At 42.9% G+C, this 17910-nt stretch overlaps 1 protein-coding gene across 1 annotated transcript; it reads right to left on the bottom strand.

Annotated features, from left to right (window-relative positions):
• Positions 1–6047: 6047 nt before the first annotated feature.
• On the bottom strand, positions 6048–17517 carry LOC114507735 (cytochrome c oxidase assembly factor 1 homolog). The gene is made up of 5 exons (XM_028525705.2): positions 17420–17517; positions 12617–12709; positions 9629–9777; positions 7815–7891; positions 6048–6804 (listed from the first exon to the last, which is right to left on the bottom strand). The coding sequence occupies exons 1-5, from the start codon at positions 17508–17510 to the stop codon at positions 6705–6707; spliced, it is 510 nt and encodes a 169-aa protein (XP_028381506.2). The 5' UTR covers positions 17511–17517; the 3' UTR covers positions 6048–6704.
• Positions 17518–17910: the final 393 nt, after the last annotated feature.

Here is a 17910-nt window from a genome sequence, read left to right on the forward strand (position 1 = left end):
TGATGAAGACTGAGCCTTATAATGTGGTGAAGTTCTGAGAGGGAGCAGAAGCCTCGGAGGCTCAGGTCTGTGCCCTGGAGGAAGACCAAGGACAGCAGAATTGTGGTGGTCCCCCACCCTGATGGTACCAGATCATTAGCAGATGGTAGAGAGGAGAGGGAAGAGGAACTGAGTCCCCTGTGGGCCCACCCTGTAGTGATACAGAAAATGAAATCACAGCGGCCTATGGCACCTAGGGAGAATCCAGCTAGCCCTGCCCAGATGGCTCAGCACACAACATATCATCTCTATATGCAGGCCGAGATAGTCAATCTGGTGAGGGAGTTTCAGCAGCTGCCCAGGGAGCCCTTGGTGGTGTGGTTCCTCTGCCTTTGGGATTTAGGGGTGAATAGTATTATGTGTACTGATCATGAGATGGAAAAGTTGGTTTCCATCATGACTCACCCCTCCCTACACCAGTGGCTGCAAAATAGCCAGTGAAATGGAAGCGGGCAGGGATCTCATTCTTGGTTAGAATGGGTCATGGCCACTATTGCACAGTCTGGGCAGATGCAGAGGTGCCGGAAGCTGTGAGTAAATGGCTGCTTTATGCAGACTTAGTGCAGATTCTGTGGGAGTTGGGTATGGACCAAGCCATGTTTAATCTTAATACTCATGGCCCTAATGATGAATGTTTTATGGCAGGAATGAGGGATCTGGTGCGGCTGCATGTCCCCTCTACCTCTTCTGGCTCCCTTATGACTATTTCGGCTGGGTGTGTTGGCACTGAATTAATGATGTTACCACAATGGGGGCAAGTCTGGGAGAGGCAGAGAGTCAGAGGCAGGAGAAAGGAGTTTGGACAGTGCCCTGAGCCCCCTTTGTTTCTCAGACAAAAACACCACCATGTGGGTGACTAGGACCCAAATGTGGTTAGATCTTTTAGGGGCTGGAGAGGATCAAAATAAGATTGATGGGAAGGCAAACACCTACTTATTGAAACTGTGGAAACAGTTGCAAGCTGACCAATGTTTTCTGCAGCCCAAGAAGAAGAAAGAGGCAAAGGGGAAACATGGGGGTGTGCCCCAGGAGGCCCATCCTGTGCATCTCGTAGACCATCTGGCTATGCCAAACCCACAAGAAGAAGGAAATATCCTTTGGCATTTTGAATAGGGGGAGGGCTGAGGGACTCATCTACAGGGGACAGATGGGGACTGGAGGCCACATGTAGAATTGGCTATCCACTGGTCCCCTACAAATGTCCAGCGAGTCCTGGCTCTACTAGTCACAGGGGCAGAATATACTCCCTTGTATGAAAACCCTGACAAGTTTCCAGGGCCTGAGGCCCCTACTGATGGTTATGGCAGGCTGCAGTGTAAAGGTGAAGGCCATGCAGCTTTCCCTGAGTATTAGGAGATTGTGCCCCCATGAATATACTGTTTATGTGTCCCCCATTCCTGAATATATCCTGGGCATTGATGTGCTTCGAGGATTGTAGTTGCAAAGCACTGCAGGAGAGTTCTGCCTGAAAGTGAGAGTGGTAAAAGCCATTGCACAGGGGCATGCTGAGCATCCTCCCATTCAGTTGCCTTTCTGATGACAGGTGATGGCAGTTAAGCAGTGCCAGTTGCCTGGGAGCCATGAGGAGGTGATGGCAACTATTTAAGAGTTGGAAAAGGTAGGGATAATTAGGGCTGCCCACAGTCCCTTCAACTCTCCTGTGTCACCAGTGAGAAAGCCAGATGGCACATGGAGAATGATGGTAGATTATTGAGAATTAAATAAAGTTATTCCCCCAATATATGCAGCGGTCCCTTCTGTGATGGGCTTGGACTGATTAACTAATGAGCTGGGAACTTGCCACTTCATGGCTGATCTAGCAAATGCCTTTTTCTCTGTTGATGTTGCTCCAGAGAGTCAAAATCAGTTTGCTTTCACATGGGAAGGCCGACAATGGACCTTTACAGCGCTCCCTCAAGGGGTTTTTACACAGCCTGATCATTTGTCACAGGCTTGTGGCAGATGACCTCGCCAAGTGGCCACGGCCCACCACGGTGCACCTTTTTCACTACATTGATGATATTTTGCTAACCAGTGATTCTCTTACAGAGTTAGAGAAGGCAATCCCGCAAAGTATTGTCAAGCCTGAAGTCATGTGGCTGGGCAGTCGATGAGGCCAAGCTGCAAAGGCCTGGATTATCTGTCCAACTCTTGGGGGCTGTCTGGTCAGGACAGACAAAAGTAATCCCCAATGCAGTAATAGATAAAATTCAGGTGTATCCTACCCCTACCACTATGAAGCAGCTCCAAATGTTTGGGGGCCTGCTTGGGTACTGGAGAGTATTTGTGGCTCACCTCACTTAAATTGTTCACCCCTTGTATGCTTTGGTTAAAAAAGGAACAAACTGGCACTGGGCCCCGACCTTGCAACAAGCATTCCAAGGAGCAAAGCATACCGTTAAACACACTTAGGCCTTGCATTCTTTGGATTATGCCAGACCTTGTGAACTAGATGTGCATGTGGCACAAGGCGACTCTGGGTGGGGTCTTCGGCAGAGATTGAAACAGCTGTGTCAACCCCTGGGATTCTGGTCCCAACTATGGAAGGGAACAGAGGTACGGTACTCCCTGATTGAAAAGCAACTGGTGGTAGTGTACGCTGCCTGTTGGCCACAGAGGCTATAACGGGAATTGCCCTCATGACAGTAAGGGCCACTTACCCCATTGCTGGGTGGGTCCAAGACTGGATGGCCAAGCCGCACAGTGGGATGGCCCAGATGTTCACTCACATTGGCTAAGTGTGGGGCTTATCTGCAACAAAGGTGTACTCTGTCAACTAGTCCCCTATGGACTGAGTTGCAGGAAGTATGAGTCCCCGTTACCTATCTAGATGAAAAATCTACTGCTCCTGCCACATTAGAAGTGGAAGCTAGCCCCTTCTGTGAAGGGTAGGCACCTATTCCCTCAGATGCATGGTATACTGATGGGCCCAGCAGGGGCCAGAGCACCAGGTGAACTGCTTAGTGATTCACCAGAGACAGATACAATCTGGTTTGACACTGGAGTTGGCCAGAGTAGCCAGTGGGCAAAACTGTAAGCCTTGTGGCTTGTGATTGCAAAGGAAGCACTGCCCCTATTTGCATAGATATTTGGGCAGTGTACCAGGGACTAATGTTATGGATCTCTGCATGGCATACAAATAAATGAGTGGTTATGCATAGGCCATTATGGGGGTAGGCCTTGTGGTAAGACCTATGGGAATTAGGCCACCAGAAACAAATCACTGTATTATCATGTGAACAGGCAGGCACCCCTAGCCTCCCCCGGGAATGATGAGGTTGATGCTCTAGACAAGGTGCAATGGCTGGAAACAGTGCCTGAAGGCTCATCAAGAAGAGAAGTAGCCCATTGGCTACACTGTCACTTCTTACATACTGGACAGAAGACCATGTGGTCTATGATAAAAGCGTGGGGGTTACCTGTCACTTTAGCAGAGGTACAGGAAGCTTGTGAGACCTGTGTTGTCTGCTCACAAGAGCATCCCCAGAGGCCTCTGGGAACTACCAGGCAGATGGTATGGGGAAGAGTATTGCTGACCCAGTGGCAGGTTAATGTGACTGGACCCCTACCTAGTTCAGAGGGGTTTCAGTATGTAATCACATGTGTGGACACAGCCACCAGACTCTTGGCTGCATACTGGGCATGCCACCTGGATCAAAAAGTGGTGATTACTGCTCTGGAGCACTTATGTTCCGCCTATGGGAGACCCTTGATCATTGGAAGTGATAGGGGGACACACTTTACAGAGGCCTTGGTGAAACAATGGGCCCAAGATATGCAAATTGCTTGGAAGTTCCATGTGGCCTATCACCTCCAAGTTGCCAGGATGATTGAATGGCATATGGCTTATTGAAGCAAGGCCCACAAGCCATGGCTGCCGCCCTTACATTGCGGGGAGCGGGGCCTGGACAAATGCTTATGGACTGTCCTCTGAATTCTAAATGAGAAGATTCAGAGGGGGCAGCCAGCTCCAGTGGAAAGCGTTACTCCTCCGGACTGCAGCTCCAATTCAGCTACAAGTACAGACTAGGGAAGCTTTGCTAAAACTAGGAATAGGGAACAAGGAAACATTCTGTTGCCTGCACCTAAGGGCCTGGAGCATGGACAAATGGCCACTTGGACGTGGACTTGGGAGATAAAGGCCCCCCACATGTGTTGGGTGGCTCTTGTTGCCCCTTGGGAACAAAGGGTAGAGAGACACTTGTAATGGTACCCTGGATGATTGGGACATGGCCCCCAATCTTAAAGGTGACAGAGCCAGGGCCAGCAGACCATGAAACACTTCTCCACAACTCCTTTGTGATATCCCTCTGACCCATTATGACTTCTCCACTCTTATGGCCAGGTAGGTGCTGGATCCCCAGTCAAGGTGAGAAAATTATGGTATTTGTGACCAGGGAGGCCCCCTCTGCCAGTTACTGTCTTGTCAACTAACCAGAAACTTGCTTGTATCTTGCCTGAGGGTTGTGATTTGCCATTGTTAGTACAATAACTGTTTTGTCTTTTTGCCCATAGGGTACAAACTAACACCTTAGTTGACTAGGTATATACCTAGGCCTCAGTGGCTAACCAATCAGCGTGCTGAATCTGCACTGAATCCCCTTAGCACAGCTGCCGGCCTCCCATGGTGCATTTCTCTGGCTTCCATTGCAAATTAGATTTGGTTATGACACCAGAAGAACAGTGCACATTCCTGTGGAACATGACCTGGACCAACATCTACACTGGGGTGCAGCAATGGTCTGACCAGCCTTGGCCATTAGTTGGGTACTCCATATAGGATGACTCGGGTTGGCTCGTGGCTGAGACCATGGAGTTGGCTGGACCAGCCCTGCTCTGTATTGAAAACTTCAAAAGACAAGCCCAAGTATACTGGACTCCAATAGGTCTGTGTCAGAAGCATACTCAAGTATTACTGGGCAGCATGGAATAACGTGTGGGCTGCAAGTTCCACTGGGGCCCTCCAGATGTATGGCTAATGTGGGTGGCCTTACTTGCCTGGAAATTGGACCTGTCATTGTACATGGGGGTGGCCTTATGTGCCTGTCCGAGTTCATAAAACGTATGAACCAGCCAATTGGGAAGCATTTAAGGCATGATACTGGGTAAAGCATACTCCTGATGGTACTACCCATTTAACCATTTTTTCTCTTCAAGCTGCTTCTATAGTCACTAAGGCTAAGATAATGGCTTTGTACACTGCTCCTGTGTCAAATGCAACACATGATTCCTTGAGCCTCTTAAATGAGGAAGTGTATCAAGAGAAGTTGCCCTATAAAATAGCATGGCCTTAGACATGCTTGCTGCATCACAAAGCAAAGTACATGCCCTAGCTAGGGCTGAACGCTGTGTGTGCACTCCAGATGTCCAGTGAGACCCATGCTATGGAACACCTAATAGGTGATCCCCTGCAGGAAATGATGGGCATCCTAACTACTGAATGGTGGTGGGTCCTTGCTGTCTTGGGCAGCAGTGTTTGTGTTCTGGTTGCTTGTTGTTGCAGCATGTACTGCTATTGCAGCATTTGGGTGCAGGGCTCTGCCCTGCTAGCTAAGGGATCCTTGTGGAAGACATCCCTTACACAGATTATATGGTGAGGAACCCTGAAGTGGTGGAATGTAGGGAAAATGGAGTCAGTCAGGCTCCCAGACCCAGCTATCCCAGGAACTGGGACTCAGCAGTGTTTCTACAACTGTGCTTAAGGGCCCACATGTGCAGAATCAAGGTTTGTTATCTGTTATATAACCAGTAATAGTCTATACTGACACCCAGCCAGCTTTGTATGCACTTAGTATATGAAGGAGTTGGAACTTTCCGCAGTGCAACTCATGGCTTGTGCTGTGTGGGGATAGCCCCACCTCAGAATAAAGGCCTGTCAAAACAGACATCCCAACACCTCCGGCATTTTCTTCTGTCTGCCCAAATCTCATGTGAAACTGCCTGGCCTTGAATGACTGTAGGACAGGAGTGTTGGGGCAGGAAACAAAATGAGGTGAGAACAAGCAAAATTCAAGAAACATTTTATTAATACTAGTGATTTTACTCTGGATTTTTGTACAGAGAACTTTCAAATAATTATAAACTTAGAGTAAATGTTTGATTAAACAAAACCTTAATAGTGTTCCGTATGGTCAAATTAGAATTAAAACAAAATTATCAGATGCTGTGGCAGGAAAAGAAAGCCCCATAAAAGTTTCTATGCTCTGTAGCTTCTTTGATAACCAATGCTCTCTGTAACACCTGCAAGATTTGTCGGGACAAAGCTGAGTAAAAGTTATTTTTAGGTAAGGAGCTGGCTAGCAGACATTACCAAGGTAACGGTTATCTCAAGGCCAAAATACTGACCTTCCTTTCGCTTCTGCATGCTTGCTTCCTTTAGCAAATGAATCCCCCTCCTCCTTTTTGCCTTGTAACAAGTATTTAAAGGAAACTTAAGCAGGCCCAGGTTGCTCAGAGAATTTGGGAAATTTAACCCCTCTGAGCCCTCAGGTAATAAAGTTTGTGCTTTGTTATCTCCCCCCGTGTGAGTGATTTTCCGAAACAATGCCAGCACTGATTGCCAGCAGTCATCCCTCCTGATGGCTGGAAAACTGAATCATAAGTTATGGAAGGTACATGTTAATGAGGGTAGGCTATGCTTGGAGAAAGCTGGGTCTTTTCAGTATTTACTCCTTGTTTACTTCATCACCATTCTCCTCTCTGAGCTTGAACATGGGAATCTGCTGACCATCCTTGAGCTCTAACAAGACCTCTTGAAGGTGCCACCTGAAAGAAACCAAAAGTAACCCAGAAAACACTGGCAAATAACATGGTCATAAAGGAAATAAAGCTCTAGCCAGACAACTCGGTTGGAGCATCGTCCCAATATGCCATGGTTGAAGGTTGGATCCCCCATCAGAGAACATACAAGAATCAATCAATGAATGCATAAATAAATAAATGGAACAGCAAATCAATGTTTCTCTCTAAAATTAATAAAAAAGTAAAAATTGTAGTTGTTTAAATACTGTCTTCAAATTTTAAACACTATTATAACTTTAGGTTTACATAGGTTTTAACATTTTATTATAGGCTCTCATTATTTAACCAGCATCATTGTTGAGGCAAGTTTAACAGTGAAAGGCTGATGGGCGAATTGAAGGGGCATCAGGAAAGAGAAGGAGCACCTTATTCCCCATTTCCTAATTCACTCTGACCTTCAATTAGTGGAGGCCAACTCCTCCACTAATCCCAGGCTTTGGAGTCAATGAGCCTAGGGGTAGGTACATGGGAGCTGCCTAAGGGCTGTCTGTCACTTTTGTCCTAGGGAATTACAACACATCCTGGCTAAATAACTAACATCTCAGAGAAGCTTGGCAGGAGTGCTGAGTGAATATAGCTATTGGCAACCAGACAAGAAAAACAAATTAATGGGTGGAAAGCTTATATAAAGAATGTATCGAATAATCCTGGAACAGGAAACCATGTCTTTATTTGTAATCATTGAGGCAGTAGTTTTAGAAGCTGTAACATTATCGAAGACCACCACTATACCTGTTAAGTTCTTGAAATTCAGTAGAGTAAGGAGTGGACAATCTAGCAGATTGCATTGGTTAAAATGTCTGAACTAAGCTAAGAGCCAAAACACTGGCTTGCTGCCCAGGCTGTGAAACTTTTCAAACTTTGAAAAAGTACTTCATATTACCAAAATTATGTAACTACAAATGAAAATGGGAATCAGGGTTGTTCCCATCAGAAGGTTCTTCTATTCCTCCATACCCACCCATTTCCCATACCTGTTAAAGGGACCATCTCTGGATGAGATAACATAGAGATGGCCCGCTGATCTGGATCCAGAGACAGGAATCTTCAACTGTGGATGTAAAATGAGATATGTTGCTGTCCTCTTAAGAGATGATAGAATGATACCTTCTAGAGCTAACCCTATAAAAACTAGTGAAAGAAACCTGGAGAATTCACCTGGCTTTCTATCTGGCTTCCTCCAAATGTTCTGCCTTTCTTTGGATGGTTTGGTGAGGTCAAGAGCAGTCCTCTTATTTGGCAAAGAGACCTTATGTGTCAAACAAAATGCTCTGAGAACTTGCAATGATTATTTTAAAATCAGTTAATATCAAGAACATGCTAAGTGAAAGAGCCTTACCCAACAATCTATAATGCATGATTCCATGATCTAGAACAGGCTAAAGTACACTGGGAAAAAATCTCAGAAAAGTGATTGACTCTCTTGGGGCTGAAGGATGTGAGAAGGGACCAACTGGGAACAGCATGAGCAAATTGTAGGGTGATGGGAATTGTCTACATCTAGATAACAGCTTGCAGTGTACTTGTTAAAAATCAAGTAGTACACTTAAATTTGTACCTTTCACGGAATGTAAATTTTACCTCAAAAATGGGGCTATAAACAAATATTAAACTCTAGTTAAATGATATACATGCTCATGTGTGTGAAATAAAGTATATGAATGTCTGAAAATAAAGTGTTCGTGGAAAATAAGAAATATGGCTAAATGAATAGGTATGGAGTAAAAGAAATACAGCAAAATACTAAGTGTAGAATCCAGGTAGCTACTATATGGGTTCCACAGCATATATTATTTTTTCTGTATGTTTAAAAGTTTTCATAATAAAGTAGAAAAAAAGACAAAAAAAAGTCCAGTGTTTAAAACAGAAAACTATTACCAGCAAATTGGTACATACTTTGACCTAGACCATGTAGAACAGGCTTTAAGGAAAATATATAGTCTCGTTTGGGAAAGACAAGATCTTGGTTATTCATCTTCACTAGTCACCACAGGCTGGACTCATAACATGTGGATGGGTATTGCCCAGATGCCACCATGCCTTGAACCTGGGGAATCAGCCTGGGAACCTGAGTGAGCTGATAGGTGTTTGCTAAAGTTCTCATTTAGAAAAGTATTGAATGCAATAGTTTTTGTTTCTCAGTGAAAACTGAAGAGAATTTGAGCCTTGTGAAGGGGACACAATGTTGTAACAAGCCCATCACAAGGCATTTCCCAGGTAACTTCCTGTGCCCCAGGTAACAGGCAAAGGTACTTACTTTCATGGGTTAAAAGATGATATATTTCATCTACAGCAAATTGCCACCAAGAGGAAGAACTGCTTTGGTACACACACATTTATGTTTTCCAAAATTGTCTCATTTATTTAAACATACTTTAAAGAAGACAGACTTGGGGATGGTGGCTCCATACCCTAAGTCACACTAAAGTGATTCTTTAGAGTTCCATTTTTGGAATCAAACTACAGCTCTTCTCAGGGGATTATAAAATTAAGCAACAAAATACACATTGAGCATTTCTGAGTTCTAAAAGAAAACCAAAAACAGGGGTGGTGATAAAAGGGCAGAAGTAAGTAGGATTTTGTGTAACAGCAAACACAAAGGGATCAATGTCTCAACTTTGAACAGTTGTGCCTCTACTGGTAATCCCTAGTGACAGTTTTACATGGTAGCTTTACCTATCCCAAATCCTTACTCCAGCTTCCTCCCAGAATCTCTCTGGATTCTGGTGGCCCCCTCCTCTCCTTCAGTAGGCACCTAACCTATAGTTCTCTGGGGGCAGCATGTTACCTGGGCATCAGCAATGTCCACGAAGTTGTACTTGTCAGTGAGTTGAAGATAGTGAATGTTGAGAGGAGTGCCCAGAGCTTCCAGAGCCTCAGAGTGGCTATGCAACTGCTCCAATGCCAACTGGTAATAGGAAGCCCTGGAAAAAGTTTCTAAGTGGGAAAGACAATTGTTTTAATTTTGTTTTTATTTATTGAACTTGGTCAGGTAGACTCTCTATAGAAAGTTAAATGATACAATTCAAGTGACACAGGGAAACAGAAACAAATATGAAATTTATGGATGGAAGAATAAGGGACAACCTACTCTAAACTATCCATTTTAAAGACTCTAAAACCAAAGTCTACAAAATCAGGATCTGTGGAGATGTGGCAGATGATACCGTACAAGATACTTAACTTTTCTGTGCCTCAATTTTTTCATCTCTTATTTCTTCATCTAAGGTGGGGGTGTCAAACTCATTTTCACCGGGGGGCCACATCAGCCTGACAGTTGCTTCAAAGGGCCTAATATAATTTCAATTCCTTAACAGTTAGGGAGCAGTTACATTTATACAATCCTAAAATTACATTTGGCCCTTTGAAGGCAACCATGAGGCTGATGTGGCCCCCAGTAAAAATGAGTTTGACACCCCTGATAAGGGGTTTGATCAGATCTTCAGTAACTCTCCTTTGGTTCTCAACACCTAGGATACCATGATTTGCCAGAAGTGACAACGCTAGTTCAAGGCAAAGCTGGGGCCAGAACCTATGACTCACTTCTAAACACTGCTTCTTCCACTAAGATGAAGATCCTGATAAACCAGCATAAAACAGACCCTAACATCACTAACAAGAAAACCCTCAGGCCAGAAATAGGACATTAAAATACTAGTTTTCAAGTTTACAGGTTTATGTAGACATTTTATGCAGATAAAACTTATAACCTGCTTTGTTTCAGGTACTTTTCTTGGCCCAAAGTATAATGCAAACTCCAGGAAACACTTCCCTAAAGGTGTACGTACCATATAGCCAGAAACAAAAGTAGGCTGGCTTCCCAAGGAAGGTTTTTGGCTTGACAAGAAAAAGCCTCCCTCTTATATACCCAACCACATAAATGGAAGGGAAAGGCACTTTGAGCCTAAAGAGGCAAATGAAAAGACCCCTCCTGTTCTGCTTCTCAGGAATGCAACGGCAGGGGATGCTATTGATGGAGGAACTCAAGAATCGGAAAATTTTAGTTTTAAGTAACGGTTAATAAGGTTAATAGGCTTAGTAATTAATTAATGCATGTAAAAGTTATTGTTTCAGGAACTGAAGATATGGCCCACCCTGACTCCAGGAGACCACAAGCAATTTCACATTGGTGTCCCAGGAGGTCAGCAAGCAATCAAGTGGTATCTGAGGCATTGTGTTCCAGGGAGAGATATTCCATAGTTCAGGACACAGATGAAGAACCACCTGTCAATGGAAGCTTTTATCTAATTAACCTTTTTCCTCAATCCCAAAATCCTATACTTCTTTATCCCTGAATTCCAAACCTTTAACCTACACTTTTTTCTCCTTACAAAAGAGTTTGGCTTGAAATGTACATCGGTCTTTTAGGAGACATAACCCACTGTCTTCTCAAATTCCTGACCATCTGAATAAAAAGCCTGTAAAGATTCAATCCCTTTTCTACTTATTGGTTCTGGTAGTGACAGACAACATGAATGCTAACTTTTCTGGTTTCACTGTGGGAGTGAACAATGTGCCAGACTTGACAGGAAAAGGAGTAACAGATGCTGGGTCCAGACAGTTAAACTTTATTGAGGATTTCCATGCCTAGATATTGTTCTCAATATTTCACATATCTTAATGATTCTCTCCATCTCACAGGTCGTGAGGTTTATTTTCACAGGTTCATGCATAAACACTAATATTAACACTCATCACACAGATAACTGAGGCCCAGAAAGGTGAACTCCTCTACAAGGCACACAACTAGTCAAAAGCTGGAGCTGAGATTCAACTAGTTGGCTGTTAAGACTAGCTGGGCTGTTTATTGGCTGACTCCAGCTTCCTAAGTGGGAAAGGCTGTGAATCTCCCAATCTGTACAAGGCACCCATTCCTGTCTTGTTTTGCCTCTCTACTCCTTTGACAGAAGGGAAGGAATGTTGAACTACTCCAGTCTGAATTATCCCTGGGAATGCTCTTCCTAGGTCAGCTCTAAACTCAAGGGCCTCTGGGCCAACTGAAAGAAGACCAGAAAGAATGGTTGGAGAGGTGACTATGTTCTCTTTGGCTGACTGTTGGTGATTTTAACATTCCAGCAGGAAGTGAAAATGCTGTTGAGTCAGGGTGAAGAGCCAAGCTGGCTCTTCATGACGCTTCAAAGAAAGTCATTCTGGAGAAAAAAAAAAAAAAAAAAAAAAAAAAACTGCTGCTGCTTCACAACTAGCAGCAACTAAATGACCTTAAATGTCCTGGTTGCTCACAATAACTGTGGCTTGTCTTTACAAATTCAAATATCAATGCAGTGAGACCAGAAGGCACATCTGTCAAGATTTTGCCATCCTGGACTCTCCTTTCATTTTCTACTCTTACCAGAGACATACCTTGCTCAAGTCCCCTCCTTCACTACATCAACATTAAAGAATGGCAGGGCAAACAGGCTGAGAACACTTGAGAAACACAGCCAGTTTTCCCCACCTGTAAACCATCAGGTATTCCCCCCTGCTCTAAATTCTCTATAATCTCAGAAATCTCAGATCTCCTGTGCCTGTCCCACTTTTTACAAACCTTCCAGTGCAAACAAACTGCTTCCTTTTATTTGAAACTGAGGTTCCTAAGAAAATTGGGATTATAGTAAAAGAAGGAGGCTACCGGGAATGGAATGATATACTGGTTTCTAAAAGAGCCTCTCCTACTTTCTTCTCTGCAGAAAGCATCTGAAGCATTTCCTTCGATGGAGGAACAAGGATAAGAGAGGTAGGAGGAGGCCATGCCTCAGGCAGTTTGCTGGATACTTACTTTGTACAAGGTAATACACAAGAGCACAGCCCCCACTAGTCATCACACTGGTAAAAAATACCAGTTTTCCCAGAGGCACTGGCATCCTGATTCCTAGAAATTGAAAAACAAAAGATGTCAGTTTATTGTTAGATTCAGGTTTGTGTGAAGGGGCTTTGCCTGGACTGGGCCCCAAAGGGTAAGAAAAGCAAAGAATAAGCTAGCAAGGAGCCACCTTTCCTCTTTCCTTCCTTTTGGAATGCCAGGGCTGGTTCTGAAGCCAAAGCAAAGGTGCCCTTCTGAGGACCAAATCCAGGACCCAGGGCATAGGGGTGATGGCTGAGCACAGAGCAAGCATTCAGTACAGCCCTAGGTATGTGTGGAGGGTTAGCCCAGAATTCTTATCTTGCTGCAGATCACATTTAGTCATCTCCTTGTAAAACAGATACATGATAGGAGGCAGTGATAGTTGAGGACAGAACCCAATCTGTATGCCAAGTCCTGCATTGCCCTGGAAGCACAGCCAAGAAGCAAAGTCACTTTGTGTCATGTCAGCTGGTAAAGAAGCTTATCCTTTTACAGCAATAGCTAATCTTGTGAGCTTTCAAATGGGCCCAAGTGGTCACTGACTGCTTTCTTTCGTATCTGGAAGAGTGTTCTATCCCTGAGACTATTGTGAGAAAAACTCAGTTCTTCTTGCTGACACAGTAAAGAATTCCAGATCAGCAAGTCAGTTAGCATGCAAGGAGGATTTATTAGTATGTCCTCAGGGAAGAGAATGGGCCCTGCTAAAGTGAAAGAGAAGGGCACAGGCAAAAGCAAGGGCAGCAAGGCATCAGGTCCTTTGTCCTGAGGACTAGATAGTTAACGGGATGGTGTCAGGGAGTTACACATTGATTGGTGGGTAAAGGTGGTGCCAGCTTCCCCTGGCTGGGGGTATGTGACCACTTAAATGTAGGTATGTGTGGAGGGTTAGCCCAGAATTCTTATCTTGCTCCAGTCCACATTTAGTCAGTCACTTGTTGTAAAACAGATACATAATAGGAAGCAGTTAATTAAAGTTGAGGCAGTTACCCAAAGATATTTATGGGCTCTTTCCGTTAGCACTAGGGACCCCCCTCTTAAAACAGACAGTGACCAGAGGCAAGCAAGTAACTAAAGCTGTTTTATGAGCTTCTTCTTTGGGCACTGTAAACCCTCTCCTCTTCCTCCTTCTAGACCTTGGGATGAATACACAGTATCAAAGGCTTTCTTTCTTATATAGTGGAAATGACACACACAGAATTTCAAGAGCTCCCCTCCTCCTATGCTGTTATGGTATTTCTTGTGATGTTCAGAACACCTGGTAATCTTATCAGACCAGGCTCAGGACTGCTGAGTTAGTGGGTTAAAACAAGTCTCCCTTCTCCTCTGTACTTCAGTTTACTATCTATCATTCCTAACAGGATGAGGAAACTGTAGTTATGACTTTCAGGCTGAATGAACAGATAGAGAGGAGCTGGCTTAGCAAATTCAAGTACTATACCCACCCCACATAACTCTTGCCCCATGAAGGCCCAGGCAGGACTAGGAGTAGCATGTAGGCCTTGCTCCTTCTTGGAGACTATTTAAACAGGCTCAAACCTGGATCTGAATTGTTCTTTAAAATACCCAACCATAAAACAGAGTAAGATACTGGTTTATATCAGGGGTCACAATTCAAAACCCCACAGAGCTAGAAAAGTCACATAAATGAGAGCAGATATCTGGGCCAGATCTAGATGAGCCTCTTAATTTTTCCAAGTCTTTTATGTAAAATTGCCTAAATTCTAAAATTTGACGACCAATTAAAAACAAAAACTAAAAAAATGCATCTGTGAATCAGATTCTTTCTGGGCATCCTTACCTTAGGTGAGAAAAATTCCTTTACCTTTACTGACGTTTCTTTAAAAAAAAAAAAATTTGCTGATATGGAAATTCCAAGTTTAGATAAAGAAAAAGATGACCATAAGTATTTATGTCCTGCACATTTAACCTTAGATTTTTATCACCGTCTTTAAAAAACAAAGCCCTTGATGTGACCTAATGCTAGTTCCTCCAGTGGCAGAATCTGTGAATCAAAGTAAACACCTTCTTACCATCTGCTTCTCTGCTTTCAAGAATATGGAGAGTAATAACAACTGTCTATCTATTATTTCTGGAATGTGAAGGTAAATTAACCCATAAGAAGGCTTGTTAGAAAAAGTTTCTCATGTGGATATTTGTTTTGGAAACTAATAATTAAACACACCCTTGAATAGTGCTAAAATTGACTAGTTTTATACAGAAATTACCTTGAATCAAGGTTTACGTATATAAAGAATTTTGATGAACTTATAAAATTAGGCAGGGTTAAGTTTTAGTTCCTTTATATTATTCATTTATTATACTGTTTTGTTCAACTAAGAAAATGCAGCTGAAACCCCAAATAAATGTACTGCAACTGCTGTAAGAGTTTCAGCTGGTGCTCTATAGTATGCAAGAATGTCAAAGCAGAGTGTGAAGTCAATTAAAATAATGAAATCTGGGAAAAGCCATTTAGTCTAATAATGAAAATGGTCAGAGCATCTCCAAAGAATTCATTAGTCAGATCTTGCTTAACTTAAAAGATCCCTCAACAGGGTGGGGCAATGAGCAAGAGCTCTGCAGAGCTTCTCATAAGATTGTAGTTTCTAAAACTAGCAGGAGGCATGAGGTTAACGATGTCTTAAAACAACACAGAGGACAGCTATCCCATCTTTCATGTGAAACAGCCACAAGTGAAGACTAATGACCAGGAGAAACCCAGAGCTATTCAGGCAATCACTTTCATCTACTGCTTAACTTGAGGTGCCCTGAAGGGCTCTAATAGAGAGCCTGGCTAGGAACATTCATTATCTTTTGCCAGCTTTCTTGAAAGTCAACAAAGAAAATTTGTCCTGTAATTAGGTAATAATTTTACATTAAAACCACTTTTCCAACCCAATTTTCTCTGGTGTGTTGTTTTATATAGTCAAGGTTTATTACCAACCCAAGCTTTAAAACAAACAAGTTAAACTTCTAAAACAAGCCTTGACTACAAAGAGCTCTAGTTTTCCTCCTTTCTCTTCTGCCATATAGAGAAGAAAAAGTAAAGCCTGCTGGTTTGCTGTCTGTGTACTACATATCTTTTGTTGCAGCCACCAGAAAACTGGTGTGGGCAAGGGAGGGTGCACCACTGTACCAACAGGTATGTGACCGCAGTGCACACAATCATGGACCCAGTTAGCAAGCTCACTGAAACAAGATGCTATCAATATAAGCTGTACACCATGGACTGAAAACAGCTTTTCAGAGTTAAAATGAAATAAATGTATACATAGCCCTTAATAATAATGATAATAGCAAATATTTGTATCTCTTACTATTAGGTACCTGGTATTATTCTAAGCACTGTACCTATAATACTTCATTTAATTCTCACAATAACCCCATGAAGAACTGTTGTTATCATATCTATTTTACAGATGAGCAAACAGGCACAGAGAAGTTAGGTAATATACCTCAAATCACACAAATAAGCCTGTAAGTGGTAGAACTGGGGTTCAGACCTAAGTGGTCTATCTCCAGGATATGTGTTCTCAACCACCATGACAAACTGACTTTAAGATATCCACTGATTCCAGAAATACTGAAATATCAACAAAATTATTTATCTCTGAATCACAATAATATTCATTGCAAAAGGCTTTGTCAGGTATGCCTTCCCTGCTATTTTTCCAGAGAAGAATGTGACATGTATTTACATAAACTTCAGTCTTTCTTTTGCTTTTGGATTTTGAAGGCCATCACTGGTCAAACAGTGCTGAGGGGAATACAGAATTATTCACAATAATTACCACACAGATAAGGCCACCAAGTACAAAGGTGCATTTGGGCATGACACAACCCTAACAAGTTGCCACTGACAGGGTAAACAACTTAGACTCATATACAGGGTGGGGCAAACGTATGTGGGACAAAGTTTATTCTTGCCTTATTACATTATTTTCCATATGAACAACTGGAAACCTACTTTTGCCCCACCCTGTATTTATTAAGATGGTTTTCAAACAGTTGGAAGTTCTATAAAGTGTCTTGAAGAAAGAGTGGGCACCTTTTTCTAATTTGCACTTACAAATGAGAAGCAGCCTGGTTAGTGTGACCAAAGATGTGTACCAGTAGAGGAAGGAATACCCAGGAAGTGGTCAGCTATGCCTGCAGGGGATCAGCAAAGGAAACTGACTCTAAGCAGAGAAAGATGAAGGAGTAGGGCAAGGGTTACACATCAGTAGAAATAGCAAGAAAAGGCAGAGCGGTAGAAGCAAAAACTGCAGCACTGTGAAGATCTGGTGGGAAGCCACAGGAAATGGGTCTGAAAATGGAGGCTGTCACTGCTATGAAAGGCCATGTACCCTGCTGGACAAAATCGTGCAGGTGAATGGATTCAGACAGGAAAAGAAATGACACAGGAGGCCCAGACAGGAGACTTCTGTATGTATTGCAAAGGTAAGAGCTAAGACCTAGGTAGTAAGAGTGGATCAAAAACGACAGTTTCTTAAAGTGTTTAGGATAGTTCTTATTTATTTGCTAGTTTGTATACCAGCTTATTACAAAAAGGATGATGGGGCATATAAGGATACATACATTAGAAGAGAAAAAATAAATAAATGGATGAGGAAATAAAGACAAGTGGAAAATAATTTTAAGAGAAATACCATTGGGGTAAAGTTAGTGCACAAAATTAAGCACTGTCATGCACTAGACATTTCTTCAAGTTGGCCACAGCTTTGACACTGAGTTTCATATCTTCCCAGCAGAAAGGAGAGACTGAACAGCTGGGTAGGTCCACAACCTCCATGGGGTAATGCAAATCAGCAGCTGAGGAGGAATATGACATTTCCTAGCAATATACCAAGCCTGAGAAAGATCTTTCATTCTTCCTTAGGAAAGGATTCTGAAGTGGCTGGTGTTGCAAACAAAACCCTCAGTATATATTTTTTTAAATTCACAACTTTCAAATGACTATTTTTTATAACATCCTATAGTGAAAGCCACAATCATAGTCCAAGAAAAAACAATAAACAGAATTTTACAAGTAGACAAAACAGTGGAGACAGTGGCAAGATCTGAGGAGCTATCTTGATTCAATGGAGAGATGAGATAGTCATGATCAACCTGGTTTCCACGTATCAGGAGAGGTCATGGGTTTGGGACAAGAGGGCAAAAAAAAGGCTGTCTTTGCCTTTTTATAACTAGCTTCATTTTACCTGCCCCATCAGCTGTCTTGAATCAAGAGT

The sequence above is a fragment of the Phyllostomus discolor genome, chromosome 10, assembly GCF_004126475.2.
Source record: "Phyllostomus discolor isolate MPI-MPIP mPhyDis1 chromosome 10, mPhyDis1.pri.v3, whole genome shotgun sequence".
NCBI lineage: Eukaryota > Metazoa > Chordata > Mammalia > Chiroptera > Phyllostomidae > Phyllostomus > Phyllostomus discolor.

Coding starts and splice junctions, on each gene's coding strand:
- LOC114507735 (XM_028525705.2), bottom strand. CDS start 17,510: ATGTCATATTCCTCCTCAGCTGCTGATTTGCATTACCCCATGGAGGTT. Junction 9,778..12,616: donor TGTGTATTACCTTGTACAAA/GTAAGTATCCAG, acceptor TTTCCCACTTAG/AAACTTTTTCCAGGGCTTCC. Junction 7,892..9,628: donor TGGACATTGCTGATGCCCAG/GTAACATGCTGC, acceptor TTACATCCACAG/TTGAAGATTCCTGTCTCTGG.